The sequence below is a fragment of the Armigeres subalbatus genome, chromosome 2 (genome assembly GCF_024139115.2).
Source record: "Armigeres subalbatus isolate Guangzhou_Male chromosome 2, GZ_Asu_2, whole genome shotgun sequence".
NCBI lineage: Eukaryota > Metazoa > Arthropoda > Insecta > Diptera > Culicidae > Armigeres > Armigeres subalbatus.
This window is the reverse complement of record NC_085140.1, coordinates 424175596-424196831: the sequence shown is the minus strand read 5'-3', so window position 1 is coordinate 424196831 and position 21236 is coordinate 424175596. Positions and strand designations below refer to the sequence as shown.

The 21236-nt window shown below is 39.8% G+C and overlaps 1 protein-coding gene across 1 annotated transcript; it reads right to left on the bottom strand.

Annotated features, from left to right (window-relative positions):
• Positions 1-2199: 2199 nt before the first annotated feature.
• Positions 2200-20664, bottom strand: LOC134213485 (casein kinase I). Its single transcript, XM_062692575.1, has 4 exons — positions 20443-20664; positions 16900-17342; positions 16655-16831; positions 2200-4040 (listed from the first exon to the last, which is right to left on the bottom strand). Exon 4 carries the CDS (start codon positions 3947-3949, stop codon positions 2666-2668), a length of 1284 nt encoding a protein of 427 aa, XP_062548559.1. The 5' UTR covers positions 3950-4040; positions 16655-16831; positions 16900-17342; positions 20443-20664; the 3' UTR covers positions 2200-2665.
• Between the last annotated feature and the right edge of the window lie 572 nt (positions 20665-21236).

The window sequence follows — 21236 nt, the reverse complement described above, 5'->3', positions numbered from 1 at the left end:
TCAACACCCATTTTGTTTATAATGGAGCTACCATCTGAGGTAATCAGCGAAAAATATGTCGTTATCTGAATCCGATTCACCATCAGAGAAGCTTGAAGACAGCACACAATTAAAATAATCCATTTTTACGTGGAAGACAGCAACAAATTTGATAAATTTAACAAATGAAACAAATAAAATCAAATACCCATCCGTGTCCTTCACGTTTTCATTTTCCTTTAGCGTAAACATAAACACCGCAGTTTGACAGTTTGTGTTCGAATGTATTGGTGAACCTAGGTTGGATCTCGATAAATCGGCAGAGCGAACCTCATTCATTTTGGGTCGGATCTGGTGCGGATCGCGATCCAACCTGAACGAATAACCGAACGTTTTGACAGCTGTTAGAGCGGATCCAGTGCAGAACTAGGTTCGACCCAGCAATAACCGAAAACGACATAAGACTAGGAAATTTTACCTATTTTTTGTCCGATACAAAATCAATTTAGTTAGAAAAAAATATTAGCATCATGGCAATATGTTCCAAGCCTACGTACATTTTTATCCAAACATAGAATTCCACCGAAAGAATAAAAAATATGAATAGCATTACTAGATTCAGTTATCACGTAGGATAATCGTTTCTTTTGATTTTACACACGTGACTTATTATAAAAATTGCATATTGTGTATTCGATTTTATTTTAATACTTTTAAATATTCACATCGGGGAAAAGACGGCTTTGGCAGGTTTTGTTCTATTATTGGCAGGGGGGTTTTTGTCGACCGAATTTTATGAAATTTGGCCACAATATTCTTTGCTATGCAGAGAATGTTTAGGCCAAATTTGAACATAATCAGTCATTAAAAACCCCCCTGACAATAATAGAACAAAACCTGCCAAAGCCGTCATTCCCCCTCCTATTGGATCCTAGAAATGACAGTTTAATTTGATCCCGTCATTAGATCCATCGGATACAGGCAAATAAGGGATTACTGTTCCGCTTTTTTATCTCATGACTCCCATATTCATACTACCAAAAGCAGAGAAATGAAAAGTAAAACCACAAAGAAACAGAAGTCTCCTTCATGCCCCATCGTTCGCATTTTTAACTGCGTGGATTATTTTTTAGAGACCGTCCATCGGCCACCGATTGCGCTTTCTTCGATTTTGTTTGTGTTTAACGTTTGCACACTTCCGCCATCTGGTTGCCGCCTGGTCACACACAGTCCACTTAGCATTGGCGATAATGATTGCATTTCGTTCTAAGTGAGACGTATGTTTTTCTGTGATAATATGAATTATTTTTATCATGAGCACGCATGGTAGCAAAAAGAATCGATGACATGCCTCATTCCTTTATTTTGATAAGAGATAGATTATGGAACAGTTCCCCTAATTAGTATTCAAAAAACAAAAAAAAATCTCATGTAGATATACTTGTCATAAGACGAGTTTGTACAATCCCATTTGATTCCACCACTTAATTGTACCTTGACAGATACATATTTCGACCTCAACAGTAAGGTCGCCTTCAGTGTCTCGTACTTGACTCGACTGACATGTAGATAGCCAAATAACATTTTTTTTAAATCTGAAAGTTCGTACGACACTCATGGCCTTATTGTTAATGCCCATGATTATAAAAAAAATCATCCGAATGCGTAAAGAACAAATAAAAGCTTAAAGGCTTTGATAAAAGCTTCTTCTAAGCAATTGATTTGATGAATCTTATATGTTATACTATGTTCAGACTATTGGCATATAATTCTCTGTTCAGACTAAGGATTGAGTAAACATATTAAATTTTATATTATTCGACATGAGAAACGTCATCAATATAGCCAAGTATTGTGTTACAAGCTCATAGTTCAAACGTTATTCAACTACATATTATTGATAACATTTCTCTCATCAATAATTTTAACAAATGTTATTCACTCCGTAGTCTAAAACTTAGTTTTAGCTTGATAGGTCCTAATCAATCATTTCTTTCAAATTTGCCACGCAAATTTCTACGCAATTTTTGTGTATGTAAACGCACGAGTTTTATTATAGACCCATTCGCTTTTGTCTCTTCATGTGTATGTTTCGTCTAATAATGGTTTTTTTGTAAACCTTGTGTTCGTATGCGTATAAGTGAGGGTGGCTTATGTCTCTGTTCCATGTTCAATTTTAATGTGTATTTTTCGACGTTTTTAGCTCAAACATCTCTAGAATTTATGATATTAATTAAAGATTTTAATTTAATTTCAATATACTTCTATGAATCTACATCATTTTTTGCACGCGTTGCCGTCTTCCTTCCGAAGAAAATGGCCAGTTTCTTGAACGTTACTGCAGTAAACAGTAATCTGAGTGTGTTTGCATCTTCTACCATCGACATTCCTATTCCTACATGGGCTATATCTTTGCACTAGCTAGTCTATTTTCGTGTATATCTTTCGCAAAAATGGGCCTTCTCTTTACTGAGAATTGAAAAAAAAAGGTAAAGCAGAATGACCCACCCGTTCGCATCACGCTACCTTCATTGCAGCGCACTTTTCTGTATCCTCTAGAATTGCCCTATCAGCTCTTGCCAGCCGTTCAGCTATTTTGGCCTGTCGCTGCTGATTCATAGGCAAACTTTTAGGTATATAATTAAAATTATATATGTAAATAAAAACTTAAATAATGAATTTAATATTATTCAATATTCCGTGAGTCTAGATTCTGGCCACGCAAGCGGATGGACGAGCGACGCTCGGGTGTGTCATGCCGAGAGAACGTAGCGATTGGTTCTGGATTTGTATTCCCGGCGTTGTTGTTGTGGGGTGGTTGCTGCTGCTGTTGCGGAACTGGTACCTGCTGCTGATCAGCTCCTGGAAGTCTCGATTGGGCCATTATCTGGACCACCCGGTTCGAGAGCTGTTTGCAGGAATCATTGTTCTTTGCTAGGGAGGCAGTCGTTCCTGTCACGGTTGTTACCACGCCACCACCGGCAGTGGCTACCATACTGGATCCAAGGGCAGCGGGGTCACTTTGCTGAACGACGGCAGCGGTTTTGTGCCGGTCGTTGGTATTATTATGACGATTGGATCCCCCGAATTTTAGCATGTTCCAGTCGAACACGTAATCGTACGTGTAACCTTGTCGTGCGAAAAGTTGTCGGAACACTTTTCGCAGGTAACAATAGTCCGGACGTTGTGTGAAGTCCAACTGGCGACAGTATGACAAATACGATGCAAATTCCGCTGGAAACCCCTTACACAGTTCTTCTATCGGAGTCGAGAGTTTCTTCTCAGAGATACGTTCATACTTTTGCCGTTTGTTAGCGGCTTTCAATCCTTGCCACGGCAGAGTACCCAGGTTGAAATACATCAAAACATAGCCCAATGATTCCAGGTCATCTCGACGACTCTGTTCAATGCCCAAATGCGTGTTGATCGAAGCGTACCGTGCCGTACCAGTCAGATTTTTGTTTTCCCGATAGGGAATGTGTGCCATCGTTTTGGAATCCTTATACTTCTTCGCTAATCCAAAATCAATTATGTACACAAGGTTTCCCTTTTTTCCCAGTCCCATGAGGAAGTTGTCTGGTTTTATGTCTCGGTGAATAAAGCTTCTGGAGTGTATGTAATCGATACGGGAAATCATCTGATCTGCCAGCAGCAGCACAGTCTTGAGTGTGAAACGTCTTGAGCAAAAATTGAACAAATCTTCTAGCGAGGGTCCAAGCAGCTCCATAACCATAACATTGTAGTCTCCCTCCGAACCGCACCACTTGATTGTCGGTATTCCGACTGCCCCTTGTAGCATCCGGTAGAACTTGCTTTCGATGTGCAATTGTGGATGCTTGGTTTTGATGCATTCCAGTTTGATGGCCACCTCTTCGCCTGTGGAAATGTTTGTGCCTAAGTATATGTCACCGAATGATCCGGAGCCAATTTTGCGTCCAAGACGATATTTGTTTCCTACACGAAGCTCCATTGCTGAGTTCAATTTGCCGTATGTTCAGATCGATATTTACACGTTTGCTGCCACTACCTCACCGTGGCAAGAATAGTTTCGATAACGAGATCTACAAAAAAAAAAAACAAATTAGTAAGTATAACAACTGGATGAAAAGAATATTATTGGTCACCTACTGCATAATATGAGTATCAATAATTTATTTTGCCTTAGGGCCAAAAATAGAAGATGTATAAAGAACGAACAAGAGTGTCATGTCACAAAATATAAAATCAGTTCAGAATTTGTAAGGAGAAATTTGGATGTAGAACAATCAGCGTTTGCATTGCACCGAGAGTTGATGATAAAACGCATTATTCTCGCTCATTTTGTGTTGGGGAGCATTTTTTCGCACAGCTGTGTAAAACAAGTTGAAAATGCATTGTCAGAACTCAGAGGTGCCTCGTCCATACGTTCTACCTGTTCATGGAACAGGTAATCATTTATAGTTCAGAAGTAGGAACCTTAATGTCCTTACAATTAATTTCTTAGCAATTAATTATAAGGGTGAGCCAGTGAAATTTTTTAAATAAAGTTTCACATAATATTTCCAATGAGGGTTTAACATCTAACGAAACAAAATATTGCGTAGACAGATCAACTCAATGCCACAAGCTTGACCTACAGACGAATTGCAGCTAAAATTTTTAAAATTGTAGCTTTGAACGAGCTTCGAAAATAGGATTATTATGCTCTTCATTACAACCACGACCTTGTCCGGGTCGTAGATGGTGTGAGGCGAGGATGTATTCTATCACCGTTACTGTTCCTCATCGTAATCGACGAGATTGTGGTAGGTGCGATTGACCGTGAACCAAACCGCGGGCTACTATGGCAGCCTATAACCATGGAGCACCTAAACGACTTAGAATTGGCTGATGACGTTGCACTCCTCGCTCAACGGCGCTCTGATATGCAGAGTAAGCTCAACGACCTTGCCGAGCGCTCTTCCGGCAGGTTAAGTCATCAACGTCAACAAGACCAAATTGTTGGATGTAAACACGGTGACCCTTTCCAGTTTCACACAGGGTGGCCACTGAAATTCGATTTTCAAATTCCCGGTTTTTTCCCGCTTTTCCCGATAAATTTTGTCAAATTTTCCCGGTTTTTATTTAACTTGAAAAAAAAAATCAAAGTAAGAGTTTTTGAAGTTTTACTAGGTGTTTTATTCTCTGACAAAACCGTGTGTTATGCGAAATGCTTTAATCAACTTGCACACTGAAATTGTGCGTTTCGTGGCCATGTAGTTAGTGACAACCGGCATTTAAATCAATAAGGTAATACCACATTAGCAGCTAATTACAATAATGATTCGTTTCTTACTTGCAAAACTTTCGTAAACGTTTCTCTTGGTTGTAAAACTTTCGTAAGATTCTTGCAAAGTCAATGGACATTGCATTGCAGTCTAGTGTGGTTCTTCCTTCTTAGAGCATAATGTTCACAGGTCAGAAAGCAGTAAAATCGTATACCTAATACTTTAAAGTATACCGCCATCGGGGGTGACAATGAATCTGGGGGGTCGTAGAGCCAAATCGTTCAAAAAAGTCTCTTATATTTTAGTCTTTTTTCCCTCCGATACATTCAAAAGATTCTACAAGCAGTCTAAGTAGTAGAAACAGTGACCCGTTCTCATCCCCATTTGACCCATTGTCACCACCGACGACGGTAGCCGAAATATTTGCAATGTTCAACTCTCAGTTTGATCTTATTCACACTATTTCAAAGAATACCTTCCTGAGTAACTGATTAAGCTTTTCAAATTATCGCAAAGCTATCCATTAAAATAAGATCTTGAATTTCTTATTAAAAAGTTTAAACGTTCCCATTCAATATTAGAAGATTGGAATTTAAAAAAAAATTGAACTTATTCCTTATGTTCCGTGTAACAAGTTGAAAAATATCTTAGAGTATATCTTTCACCATCATAACCTTCAATTATATCAGGTTAGTTGCGAGTTTAGTTGTGGAAAAATACTAAACTAGAGATATTTTATATCTATTGTAATGAATATTACAGACAAAATACCGAAGTATTTAAAAAATACCATTTTTTGATGATTTGTAAAATTTTTAAAAATAATTTTAAACAACTCTTGAACCGTTTAAATATATACACCATATTTTTTTTTTAATTCTGCGCAATTGAAAATTACAAAAAATACGAGAAAGGCAAAAGTAATAGAGGTACCTCGTACCTCTAAAGGCGAGCTTGGAGACATTAGAAGAATAACTTAAAGTTGAATACATTCATTCAAGAAAAATGAATATTTCGATATTCGATTCTAGACTTGCCTCATAACATAGTATTTTTGATATAAGACACGTGAAATTAATATCAAAATGATCTAGCAGGGATTGAATCTAAAAAAGAATGAAAAAATGAGCGAGAACAGGCGTTTTATCATCACTTCTCGAAGGGGACTGCTTATCAGATTTTGTTTTTCTCGCATTTGCATGAAATTTCGATAAACTTGTTTTAATGGTTTTGTAATGATTCGAAACAGTTCTCGCCTCTCTTTTATCGTTGTTCATTCTTTTGAGATCGATTTTTGAAAACCCTGTAATCTAGTAACAGCACAAATTAAATTTGGGAAAAGGATCTACTTAATTTTTGTACCTCGCACACGCACTAACGTGGCGTATTCAAATAATTCAGTTAGAATGCGACTGAGTAATAAATATTAAACAGTAAATCTAATCAATTCCATTAAAAACTTTAAAAGGGTTTGAATGTAAGTTGACGAGAATTATTTTTTTCCCGGTACATGTCCTGAATTCCCGGTTTTTCCCGCTTTTTTTCCCGGTGACTTCAATTTCCCGTCTTTTTCCCGCTTTTCCCGGTTCGGTGGCCACCCTGTTCACAGTAGCCGGGCACGGATCAAGAAAGCAAGGACTGCTTTTGTGAGTTTAAGAAGTATCTGGAAAAACAGGCGCAGTGAAAGCAGTGAACGCACCAAAATACAAATTTTCAACTCTAACGTGAAATCTGTGCTGTCATACGCGAAACATGGTGTGTATTAGTGGAGAGTGGAGAACACTCAACGGCTGCAAGTGTTCATCAATAGATGCCTGCGGTATATAATCCGGGCCTGGTAACCTCACAACTGGATTTTGTTTATTTATTTATTTATTGTTAAAATTGTGTTTATTTAGTTACTAAGACTTTAAAATAGTATTTACAATGTATTTCTGGTTCGCAAATGAAAGCAAAATCTAATTCGTTGACATCAATTCTCATGCTATTACTATTCACAAAGCTGACATAACAGGCAATTTTTTTAGGATTTTTAATCTATGCATTAAATGAATGTTGTACAACGTTGGACGTAGAAGCACTTCAAAAGATATTCGGCCCCAACCATTTAGGATCGCAGTGACTCTTCTCTGGAAAAGGTCCCATGCAGTTACGACACGGAGCATTCACTGAACTTATGTTTGAGTGTTTGGGTTGGTGTACCGCAATGGATACAGTTCTTCTCTCCTTCTGCTCAACCAATCTTGTACCATAGCATCCGGTGTTCTACTTTGTTATTTACCATCAAATACAACACACTTTGTTGCCCTGCCGTCAGCCGTTTCGTTGCTATGTTTCGCCAAATTCGGGGCCAATCTAAACCTGGGCTGTTCAGCTCCATTTTTGGGGTATCCGTTTGTTCCACGAAGAAGGGATAAATAAGGTCGGGCGATGGATTTTGGTATATTTGGGGTGGCAATTCAGGGATATTATGGATTACTGCTTTTAAACAGGGACAATCTGGGATGGAAGTAACTTGGATAGGATTGTTTTGGGTAATTAAGGATTTATAGTATGCCATAGATTCTATCTCTTTGATGTGGCCATTGAGTAGTAATCAGCCCGGTGGCATCCCCTATCTCACACAATAGGTTTGTTTTGCAGCCAACATTGCGCGACCGTACCCACTGACAGTTCTGTATCCCAATGAGAATCAAATGTGATGTTTGTAAACGAAACACATACTATCATGAATTTTACACTGAGATGTTGGCTGCAAAAACATGGCGTCGTGCCACCCACCTGGTAGTAATGATTTGATTTTAAACAATGCGACCTGTAATTTCAATCCACCGTGATCTATATCACGTGCCAATTGCTGCAGCGGGACAGATGTATGTAGGCAGTATGGTGGAATGATAGATGAAATATACCAAATTTTTGAGCTGATGAATTTGTTCAGTAATATTACTTTCTGATGCACTATTAGCCATGAAACCACACCTGCTGAGTGAAATTTGTGACTAGAGTGCTCCAGTTCAGTGTCACCATCAGCCTGGTGAAGTTTGCAAAAACTAAACCAAGAATCTTGATTATCTGTTCTGTCGACAACCACGGTACCGTGGAGGCACCATATTTGACGCAGTTAAGAAAATTTTAAAAAGAATCATTATTTAAAAAATAATTCCAAAATGGATGCGCTTAATATTCTGCATAACGAGCTTACTGCTATTATAGAATGTGTAGAAATAATGAAACTTCGAAATATAAGTTTATTTCTTAGTTTTTTAATCTGTTTTTATGGAGTACTTGAGGTGCCCAACTTGACGCACTAATTTTACTATGTTCCTTATTTGACGCAAAGTTGTTCCTAATTTGACGCACTTTAAAACTATGTTAAAACTCAATCAATTAAATGCCTTATTTTTTTATTATATAAAGACAGTGTAATAGAACTTGGTACGATATAAAATAAAAAGTTTATTAATTATACAAAGAGGCATTTTATTTTTTTTGTTCAGTTGTTCTGCAAGTTATATGCTCTGTGGCATGTAAGTGTTTTGTTAGTTTCATGAACCCTGCACATCATTCAAAATGCTTCTTATTTAGGTGCAAGAATCATGTCAAAATATATATTTACGGGAAAATTAACTTTTACATTTCATTACATAACCAGCCTACCATGGTCTGTTGTATTTGTAATAAAAAATAACTTTCTTTGGTAATCTGCAATTTTGAATCTATAAACTGAGAAGTTCGTATAGCTTCTGTCTAAACTGAGAAGGATACAGAAAACGCAACTTGTATATGAACGCTTTTAGAACAACATTGAAGCTATCAATCTGCAAGTGTTACGTGACCGGCAGATATATCTAAAAAAATATGAGCTGCCCATCTATATACATTTTTTTCAATGAACTATTAACATAAACTGAAGCTTTTATGAGAAAGGCAGCCATATTTTTGTTTGATTTCATATCCAGGATTGCACGACTAGTAGCGACAGAGTAACAAATTGAAAATGTGCTTGGTTTGTTAGAATTTCGTACAAAGAAAGTAAATTGAATTATATGATACTAATTTAAATTAAAATATTGTTTTCTCGCAAGAATTCTAAAACTAGCATATAAAAACAGCATAATTACCAAATACCCGTAAGAAACGCGTCAAATAAACGCATCAAAATCGAAGGCAGCATAAGACATACTATCATGGGCTGGACACTTAGTGGAATGATCCAACGTTGACTAATATTTAAAGTATTTGAGAGTTAGTTAAAACTTAATGAATACATATTGCTTTTCCTAAGACTATTATTGAGGTTTATTAGCACTGCCTTGTCTATTCGTATGATAAGATTAATTAGGAACATCACAATGCATTGTGGAGCCTAATTTGAAGCAGAACATTTTGGGTTGAAAAATGCGTTCGAATGTTGCAATGTTCAACGTAAAAGGTAAAGCTTACTCATAATGCTCAGCTGTTTGTAGGTAGGGGTATAAGATTCTTACAAAAGTTATTTTGCGTGAAAAAATGATCATTCGATCCTTAGCATTGTGGCTAAGAACGAAAAAAATTGACGCTTTATGAGTATGACTTCCATATATTTTGTTAGGGTAAATTGATTCTTCATTAATAATATGCTTTTTATGCCATATATGCAAAGAAGAAAAGCAAATAAAGCTATCTAGCTAGTTCGAAGTTCAAGAATCCGTTTTAGTTTGAGTGTTGATGTAACGATTACAGTAATGTCGTCTGCGTATGCGATCACCAGATCGTTACCATAGGCAAGTTCTAATTGATTCATTAAAGGGTGCCGATACAAAATAAAAATATGCATTGATAAGGGGTCACCCTCAGCCGTAAGACGCGGGGCTACAAAGCAAGACCATGCTGAGGGTGCCTGGGTTCGATTCCCGGTGCCGGTCTAGGCGATTTTCGGATTGGAAATTGTCTCGACTTCCTTGGGCATAAAAGTATCATCGTGCTAGCCTCATGATATACGAATGCAAAAATGGTAACCTGGCTCAGAAACCTCGCAGTTAATAACTGTGGAAGTGCTTAATGAACACTGCTGCGAGGCGGCTCTGTCCCAGTGTGGGGATGTAATGCCAATAAGAAGAAGTCACACCGATCGCTGTATAGGTAGAACTGCTGACCATTTACTAGTAGTCGAGACGACGATAGTAAAATGTTCTCCTATTCCAGCAAGTAGCTGAACGAACTGGGGGTTGAATCCGAGAGAGTTCATGGTGGAAAACAAGAAAGTTCTTCTCACACGGTCGAAAGCACTTTCGAGATCAAAAGGCACAAGCTTGCCTCTCTGTTTACGTCCGATCACAGCTTGAAATATATTTTGATCGGCGTTGGAACATTTTTGATTCTTGCTCAAAATCCTATGCTGACGCATTAATGTCTCCAGGCGTCCCTTGAGGACACGAGAGAGAATTTTATAATCGATTGGCCTATAAGACCGCACTGAGTCATCTGTATCTTTTTTTCGGACTAACACAATTACTCCGTTTACAAATTCTGACGGGAAGACTTAGTGTTGTGTTACAGCTTCGTTTAAGGTGACACGGGAAGCACAATCATCAAATCGTCATCATTTCATCATTGAATGCTTAATTTTTTTTCTACAACAAATATGACTTTGAAAAAGTATCACAGGCGCGTGCTTACTCGCAATCTACATGCTGATACATTTACAGTTACATCAAACAACTGAAAACCGAAATACGCCGCTCCAAAATTACGAGGTGGCAATGCTAGAAAGAGACAAAAGATAGGAAAAATAACACGGTGTGTAGTGCCTCCCCGAGTCACCTTAAGCTCTTCGTTAAGCTCTCGGTGTATGATATCAAATGTACCCTGGTAGAACTTCTTCGGTATGCCATCGGGACCAGGTGACTTCTTGTTTGCGCTCGTGTCAATAGCCGAGTATATTTCGGCCGTTGGATCTTTCACAAAGAAAAATATCATCCTCTACCAGACCACCTCCTTCCTCGGTGTAGGGATCACGAAAGTGCGTAAACATGTGTTGTACGATAGCATCAGGCTGGTCATGAATTCCGTCGTCTTCGCCCCGAATTTTTGTAATATTTGTAATATTTGTAATTAATTTGTAATAATTATTATAGTTTTCTTCCGCGTTCTCTCTCTCCTAGTTAAAATGTGGACAACGGCTCACCTACGATATAGGTTTCGTTTATACGAACAAAGTTTTGAGAAAAGTTACGTTGTTACGTGAGCATTTCGGCCTTCATGCGATTGATGATAGGCAGCATAGCTTGATTTTGGAAGTAACCGTGATATGCACGTCTCAACTCGGCATACAGTTGTTGGTGTTCATGATGGAAAACATTGAATACTTCTTTCGATTTCCATCGAAAAAAAGATTTTATCTTCGGTTTGGCAAGTGATATCCACCACATCACCCAAGAGCGATAATTCCGTCGCAGCCGAGTCCAATACATACTGCAAGCGGATCCCAAACTCGCGAATGTTTGTTTCGGAAAGGAGGTGTGGTCGAAGAGACCAAAACCTCGTACAATGGGACGACCGAGGGATGGGAGGCAAAGCCGCACCGTCACAGCTAAATGATCGGTGGAAGAATACAGGTGAGTTTCGGTAGCAAAGCCCATTGCTGTCATATACACGATTCAGTCTAGACTTCGAATTGTGAGTGATGTAGGTAAGGCCGAAGCTATGAGAACACAGCTTAACCCGCACATCCTGAAGTTGTACTTGTTGAATGGTGGCTTGTAGAGCTGGACTGTAAATCTTACTTGATACTTGATGGGCTACAGCTCTTCGATGAACCTACGCCGAATGGAGTATGCTTCTCCACTGGACTCGATCCTGGGCCAATCGCTTACAGTCTCCCTGAACATTGAGCGCCCTCAGATCCTCTTCAACTGCAAAAAGCCATCGTGTACGCGGCCTTCCACGAAGCCTGCGGCCTCTTCCGGGTTCTCTACTAAATATTATCTTCGCTTGACGTTCTTCCGGCATACGAACAACGTGACCAGCCCACCGTAGTCTGCCGTGTTGTATAAGCTTCATAATATCCAGCCCTTTATACACCTGGTACAATTCGTGATTCATGCGACGCCGCCAGATACCGTTCTCCTGTTTACCGCCGAGTATTGTCCGCAGCACCTTACGCTCAAACACTCCGAGAGCTCTCCGATCAGCCTCCTTTAAGGTCCATGTCTCATGGGCGTATAAAGCCACCGGAAGAATCAGAGTAGTATACAGCGCGAGTTTTGTTTTCGTTTGCAGACTACGGGACTTAAGCTGGTTACGAAGTCCGTAATAAGCCCTATTTTCAGCTGCAATACGCCTTTTCACCTCGCGGGTAACATCATTATCGCACGTCACTAATGTTCCAAGATACACAAATTCTTCTACCACTTAAAATTTTTCGCCATCCAGCACTATTTCGCTACCACCACCACTAATGAACCCACGTTGATTGCCAGCGACCATGAACTTCGTTTTGCTGGTATTGATCGTGAGTCCAATCCTCGCTGTCTCCCTCTTAAATGGCGTAAAAGCCTCTTCCACGGCACGGCGATCAATTCCGATAATATCGATTTCGTCCGCAAATCCCAGGAGCATACGCGATTTTGTGATAATGGTACCGCTTCTTTGCACACCAGCTCTCCTAATCGCTCCCTCGAGAGCTATACTGCCGTGAATCGCATATTTGTCCCATATGAATAGGAAACCCAGCAAAGATGGGACAGATATGCGATTCACGGCAGTATATTGAACAGTAGGTTCGAGAGTGCATCACCCTGCTTTAATCCATCTAAGGTAACAAATGACGTCGATATTTCATCCGCAACCCTTACACTTGATTTCGATCCGTCCAACGTTATACGAATCAGCCGTATCAGTTTCGCCGGAAAACCATGTTCAAGCATAATTTGCCATAATTCATTCCGTTTCACTGAATCGTACGCCACCTTAAAATCAATAAACAGATGATGTGTCTCCAAGTTGTACTCCCGGAATTTATCAAGGATTTGTCTCAGGGTAAACATTTGATCCGTCGTTGATCGGCCCTCACGAAAACCTGCTAGGTATTCGCCGACGAAGGACTCTTCAAGCGGTCTCAATCTGTTGAACAGAATACGGGACATAATTTTGTACGCCGAATTAAGGAGGGTTATTCCTCGGTAATTGGCGCACTCCAGTCTGTGCCCTTTCTTAAAGAGAGGGCAAATGAGGCCGTCCAACCAGCTAGCAGGCATTGCCTCGTCTTCCCATATTTTCGACATAATATGGTGCAGAACTTCATAAAGCTGCTCACTGTAACTGTAAATCATGTGCTAAAATTAGGTTCGGTGCCGAAGATAGCATGCGATCGTGATGTTAAAAAAAAGCTCTCTTTCGCCACGCATCGCTGTGCCGGACGGATATATTACAAAGTGTTGTATCGTTAATCTGAAGTCCGATTAATCTGCCGTCGAGACTTTTCTCTACAACAGAAAAGCGGATTTGTTCCTTCAAAGCGATTGCTGTCCCTCTTCTCATACAGTCAAACCTCCATGAGTCGATACTGAAGGGACCATCGACTCATAGAAATATCGAGATGTAGATGTTTATTTCCTGGTGGTGGTTGCCTACGAGACCTCCTGATGCTGTTAATCGATGTAGTTGAATCATCAGTCTCGTTATCATATGGATCCGAGAAGAAGAGTCTTCGTGTGCCAGATCCGCAAGCCAACTGGTTCTCTAGAGAACTGTCTTGTGTGGTAGGTTGATGAAGCGGAGGAAAGTCCGTGGCTAGACGGCGTTGTTTTCTAATTTTGCCAGTGTCTGTTGGTACTGGTGGAGTTTCGGATGTTGTCGGCATAGTGGGTTGCGTAGACTGCGTTATTTGAACTGCCTTATTTCTCATTGCCTACGATTCGGATAATTTCGAGCCGGATGGCTTCGGCCGTGTGGTTGTTGAGATTGTCTGCTTCGTTACATTTGCATACGACTTTTGGACGAGTAGTTTTTCAATTTGCACACATGTAACTCCGTTGTGCACATACTCACTACAGTGACGACAGGTGTGTTGCTGACCATAGTAAGACACACTCGTGATTTTGCTATCAATCGTTACGTATGATGGAAAATTTTCGTGTACCAACATTCTTGCGATTCTGACTCCCGAGTAGATACCGCTGAAAAAGTACTTTTTGTTCTACATTAGCTCCTGTATCGATAACACTTCACCATATACTGACAAGCAGTCGATGATGTGCTGTTTAGTCACATCTTCTGATAAGTCAGTGAGTTTCACCTCTACAGTACCATCTTCCATGACAATTGGCAGCAAATCAACTTTTCCGTCTACTTCCGTCGAGTGTTGTGCTCGGCTACCTCTTGCAGTGCGACTTCTTGCTACATGACTTTGACGAATGCATATCCAAGGCTCCGGCTGGTCTGGATTCTTACTGCATCTTCGCGTTTCTGTCTGAGGACGGTTTCCACAAAATGGTGGAGTTCCTGAAAGGTTGGCTTTTATGGCACTTTCGAATAATTAGTTCGGAAGGTGTTCTCGCGTCGACTCATCGCAGAACCTTTTCGTGACGACGTTCTGCACGACATGAATTGATCCGGCAGTGACCACCGATAAAAAAGAAAGAAAACTATTCTCTCTAAATCTCTAGAACTTGCTCACGTGAAACACGACTGCTATGTTAGGAGGTTGAGCATCTACTGTTGTCACTAGAGGCCGATGGCAACAGAAATTCGGGATCGGAAGTGGGGCTGGGTCGGCCACACTCTAGGTAGGGGCGGAAACGAAATCTGTAAAGGGGTCATTAAATATTGATTTACAAGGTTAAGGGGGGGGGGGGAGGTGTCTAAGATTTTGTGACAGTGCATATACTAGGTATACAAAAAAGTGCGACAGAGGGGGGGAGGGGGGGTCTAGAATTCTTAAAAAGTAGTGGACGTCATAGTTGAATCACCCCAAAGCATAAGACTGGAACCCAGCGGGGCATCGCAGCAGAGGCAGACCCAGAGGCTCATGACGGCGAAGCTTTAATAAAGAAATAAAAGAAGTCGACCGAAATCTAACCTTTCAACAGGCGATAACTGGACGGTCAAGTCGGCTCTTTGCACCACCGGAGGTGTACAGGACCCATAAGTCAATAGTAATTCCAATAAAACTGAGCAACTAGCCACGGTGATTGCTGTCATAAATCCGTTATGAGAATTAAATAAATCCAACAATCATGGAAATAGTTACTTGGATTGGACCACGAAATGGCAGAAACGATTCAGAAAAATATCTGTTCAAGCTATGATATTATTTGCGCTAAGATAGTACAAAGGACTATATAGCAGTTAGATGGAATAAGGATTCTGAAGTAGTGGCAGTCACTATGGAGCATAATTGGATGCAGCTGAAACTCAAAAAATGAAGAGCCTCATTATCGCTCAACTTAATACAATGAGTAGATAACTACCAGCATGATTACGTGCGACAATCAGCATGCTTACCAGCTCAGTTCCGGCGGTCGCATGCGAAAGTCGCAAAATCCGCAACTAATGTAACAACCCTGTAGTTAATCTGTGAGCTTCTATATAATACCCATTCCCACACTACCTGGCCGGATCGGACTGTGGGCTCAAAAGCTTTGGCCAAAATACTATTTTCTTATACCACGATATAAAGTGTAACTATTTTTTTTTGCACTTATGTTTAGCCGATTTACTTGCAACAGATAGCTTTTGACGGGGAATCCTGTATCATTCGTATTGAGAATTTCGGCCAATTGGACTAAGAGCTCTCAAGTTATGTTCAAAATACTATTTTTAAAATACACGAGAAAGGCACTAGTACCGCTAGCTGGATTAATCAGGGTTTTTCTAATTTTTCTTGATGTGTAAAAATAGCATTCAGTTCATAAGTTCGGAACACAATGATTTGGATCCCTAAAAAAGACAGAATTCGCCGTCTACTGCAACTCGTTGCAAGCACATCGATCAAGGCTAATATCAGAAGTGTCTGACATTCATTCAAACACATATGCGCACACCCAGACATCACCTCATTTTGTGGAACTGAATCGATTGATATATAACACTAGACACTTCCGGGCCCCATACCAAAAGTTAGTTTTTAGTGTGACGTTATAATTTGAAAAAATAAAAAGTTCGTTTGACTAAAGCTAAACATTACTTGTTGTTTATGAGCGTAATAAGAGCTGACAAATTTATCACAGGAATATTACAAATTATCTATTGGAGGAAACCCAATATGAGGGACTAAAAGTTCTTGAACAATTTGAGTTAGTCGCAATCATTCGATATTTTTTTCCCTTCTGTTCGAACAGAACCCGAAGCTAGCATGTTGTTCATGATGTTGCATTGTCTTCACGATATGCGATTTAATATTCCCCATCAAACTAATAATCAAAAATGACCTAACCAAAACCTACCTTTTGTTCTCCGCTCTGTCGATTTCCGTTCTACTATGTTTTCCTGGATCTAGAGCTGCCTCCGCTCCAACAAACAGAAAATGCCTTCCTTGTTGCTAATTTGTTTCCTTGACTGCGAAGAAATTTTCATCCACATTCACTTTTGACCCGTTCACCAGGCTTTAGCTGCTTCTCTGTCTGTGTAGAAAAAAAAAATCAAAATGCTGGCTCCAATTTTCTCAGATGGCCTCCACAATTTTCTTTACTCTTGGATTGCTCTTTGCGTTTCCATAATCGTCGATTTTGCTTGCTTCGAGTTTCGTGCCTTCCAAAAACCAATAACACCTTGGCAATGATTTCGTCGTCGTCGGTCGATACGCGGAGGCAATTTCAATATACTGGACTAGGCTCGCTGAAAATCGTCTCGCTCTCGATTTATTTTTTCGGACGTCTTCTTGTCACTCCGTCTTGCCCTGGAGAGTGCCCGTAAGTTAATCAAACGCGTATCGACGATAGCGATGACGGTGCTCTTCCCAACGATGATTGTAATGATGATGATATGAGGAGCACACCAATGCAAAATGCGTCTTCTCACGCTTCTCACACGCACTTTACCAACACGATGGAACGAGAGGACGTCTCAAGCCACCGCTCACTGACTACTTCACAGTACACGGTGTGCTGCCACTGATTGATGATAAGGGGTTTCCTAGATAGGGTAGAAAAAAAAAAACTATCACAATATGAATTGGCAGTCCTGAACTAATCGAACTAATAATAGACGATTGCACTAATCAAAAACGCTATAGAAAACCCAAATTAATTCACCTTAGCGGTGACGGTGCCTTTCTCGATTCAATCGTCTGGTTTCGCCTTATCATAAATAATTGCCTACATTACGGCACTTGCAAACGCTGTAAAGCGAAGCAACCAACCAAGCTTATATGGTTCAACACACCATTTTCTTCATAACGTTTGAACGCATTGACCGATCGTGATTATATTCAATAGTGATCAACTAGGGTTTGTCCCAAGTCGAATGCAACTTGTTGCGAGAACATCGGTTAAGAATTAATATATGTATGGTCAAGTGGCTAATGTTTTTCGGTTTTCGTGTGCATACACACACACATACACACGGACTGACAGACATTTGTTCAAATGGACGAGCTGAGTCGATCATGGGTCTCCGAATTGAGACTTCTATAATAGGTTGATTTTGGAGAGAAATGATAGCCTTTCGGTACAACTTTGTTGTACGAGAAAGGCAAACAAAATGTAAACTTTTCCCTCATGAGAAGTAATTCCTAGTCAAACACGGGTAAAAAAATGTAAACATTGCCCTCGTATGGTCTCAAATGACGTCATGATGCAATCGTTAATAGACGAATCCAAGCAAAAATAAGAAGACGACCGATGGTGTTAACTTTGACAGATCCCACGGCTCAGCATACTGCCGTAATCTGCCGTATTCTCCAAATTACAACATACATATTTTTCATATTTCTGTTAAAAAGCTCGATGATTATTTGAACTACGAGGTGTTTTATCTTCTGGCCGAATTCAGAGTCAGCCAATTTGTTTTTGGAAACCTGTAACGAAGCTCAAAATAAATACCCAATTTCACTCGAATAATTCTTGTTTTCTTTTCAACGCGCTTTCAAACTATAGTTGATGATCATTCTGCTTTTTGGGTTTATGCAAGCAAAATCGATTGGGGAAACATTTTGAAAGAATCGGATTTGTCGTAAGAAACAAGTCGGATTTATCCCCAAACAAGAATAAAAATGATTAGCACCTACGTTAATTCTTAACACAACATGTGCATACACACATACAAACAAACTGCACTGCGTGTGAACATTTCAGTTATTTTGATAAAAATATGTTACAACGTTCTGCAACAGATAAATCACATACGTCGTTTTGATACGTCAGCATGACCGAGGTCATGCTACTTTCGTCGAAATGTTACGCTGCTCCGTACGCTGCATTGTTGATACGTCGAAATATTGCGTCAAGTTGAAACGTTTCACGCACATGCGACAAAAAAATTGCAACACTTACAACACGACGTAACAACATTTGCTGCAGAAAAACAACGTAAAATGTTTTTCTTAACGAAAATCAGAGTATTCAAGCAACATGCTTAATTTTGAAATCAGTGATGAAGCGCACGTTTTAAACTATTTAGTTGTTCGAAAAAACTTTTTAAAGTACATTTTCTGCTAAGCGGTGTATGTGCAATATTTTCAACAATGATGTTACACCGTTTTTCAAAAAATTGATTTCCATTTTTATAAACACATTTTCATGTAGCTTTGAGAATATACACATTTTAAGATGAATTTAATGCCATATGCTGTTGAAAACGGGTTTGTTTACAATTTGCGACATACGCCGTTTTGAAAAAGTACCCGAGAAATATTTTCAAAAGGACCTAAGTAACATTTTTCTCATGAATTAATTTGAATACTGCAATCAATAGCTTTCATGTTGTTCTGTTGATTGCGCTATTCAAATTAATTCATGAAAAAAATGTTACTTAGGACCTTTTGAAAAGTTAAGCGAGAAATCTCAAGAACGGAGTTTTACCTAGCATGAAGAATAGACTGGCCCAGATTACTATGGCGAGAAAAAAATGTTGTCGAATTCCACGGGGCACCCCCCAGAATTGTGTCTTTGGGTGAGAAAACCAATCTCTGAAAATTTCAGCTCAATCGCTTGTTGCATAAGCTGGCGCATTTGATTTGAAGTTTGTATGGGGATTTCAGCCAAAATTTATAGGAAAATACACCTTCGTCACTCATTCGATCTGCAAATTGGTTCTGATTGCTCGATTGACCTCAGAATTGCAAAAACGGCAGTTGGTATGCTACAGAACAATTTCACAGAACATTGCATGATGATTAAATAAATTTTTATATAATTTTCGGCTGAATTATTAGGAGCTGATTTGTGTATTTTTGGGTTTTTTGATCGAATCGCATCAGCCCAAACCCATATAAAAGTTCATTTAATCATCATACAATGTTCTGTGAAATTGTTCTGTAGCATACCAACTGCCGTTTTTGCAATTCTGAGGTCAATCGAGCAATGAGAACCAATTTCCAGATCGAATGAGTGACGAAGGTGTATTTTCCTATACATACATTTTGGCTGAAATCCCCATACAAACTTCAAATCAAATGCGCCAGCTTATGCAACAAGCGATTGAGCTGAAATTTTCAGAGATTGATTTTCTCACCCAAAGACACAATCCTGGGGGGCGCCCCGTGGAATTAGACAACTTTTTGTTTCCTGGGCCAGTCTAATGAAGAATCATTTACAACGCAATCGGTTATGCTAGGAAATCAAAAATCATGTTTTTTTACTAAAGGATACAAATGTAACAACAGGGTATCGTATCCAGCATAATTACAATTACAATAAGACGTAATCATATGTTACGCGAGAATTCGGAAGGTTCGTACATTTTCTAAACAATCTTCGAAAATAAAGCCACCGTGCAAGAGCAACACAAAGAACGTCACCTGTTAGTGTATTAGTGGAGGCAAAACGCACTTGGCCCACACGGAACAAGTGTAACCGCGCTTGTATTGGTGCGTGAGCTGATGCAGCCGCCTAGTAGTATGCGTGACATATCCATAGCCCAGCTTTTGCTAGACGTCCGTCGCTATGATGGCTGCCACTAATCTGACTGGGTTTCCTTTCTGTACGGGACGACGACGGCGAAGAAAAGGAGCCCCATAAGAGCACCCCTTCAGTCGACCACAAAGGAAGTTTCGAATTGAAAATTATTTGCTCACCTCGATGCCAATGCTGACTATTCCGTTAGAATCACACACTACGAACATTAGCGTAACCGATTCCAATCATTTCGAGCGATAATCGACTATTATTTGGGTACAAAAACGCAACGCACAATGGCCACGATCAAGAGACCTACGAAAAACACGAGCTGCTGCTTCACTGCTGATGATGGCTGGCAGAAAATATTTTCTTCACAGCTTTTTTCCCTCACGTACACTACCAGACTGCGGGGTTGCGCGAGAAGCTGAATCTGCATGCATGAGTATTTATACGACGCACACCACTGCTACAAAAAGTCATCATTGCGCAAAGGTGTTGCAATGCCAGGTAAATAATCAGCTTCGGTGTTTCTGTGTGTTGTGCTGTCAGTTTAAAGAGTGCACACTCTCAGAAATTTGATTTGGTGGAAACACTGTGAAAAATGTTACTTTAAAATTCTGTTTGTCAAAAGAAGATAGTATTGTCGCGCTTATCTTTTTTTAGAGTGCTGCGGCGGTCTTACACTCGCAGGCTCGACTGCGAAGGTATACGTCAAGATAGCCGCCGTGTTAAAAGATAGGCAGAATTTTCCCGCTCAAAACAAAACCACGTGATTTTCGCGAAATGACAGCAGTGCTCGATTGTATAAGTGAGAGGCAACCGGAGTCACTGAGTACATGGAGAGTGTTTATCATGGCAAGTGCATACGGTGGGTAAGATTTTCATTGACTCTGTCATGTTTAGTGACCGTTGCGATTACCTGAGAAGCAACCAGCAGGAAGCCGCAGTATTCTATTTTATCTCGAGATGC

Coding starts and splice junctions, on each gene's coding strand:
- LOC134213485 (XM_062692575.1), bottom strand. CDS start 3,949: ATGGAGCTTCGTGTAGGAAACAAATATCGTCTTGGACGCAAAATTGGC.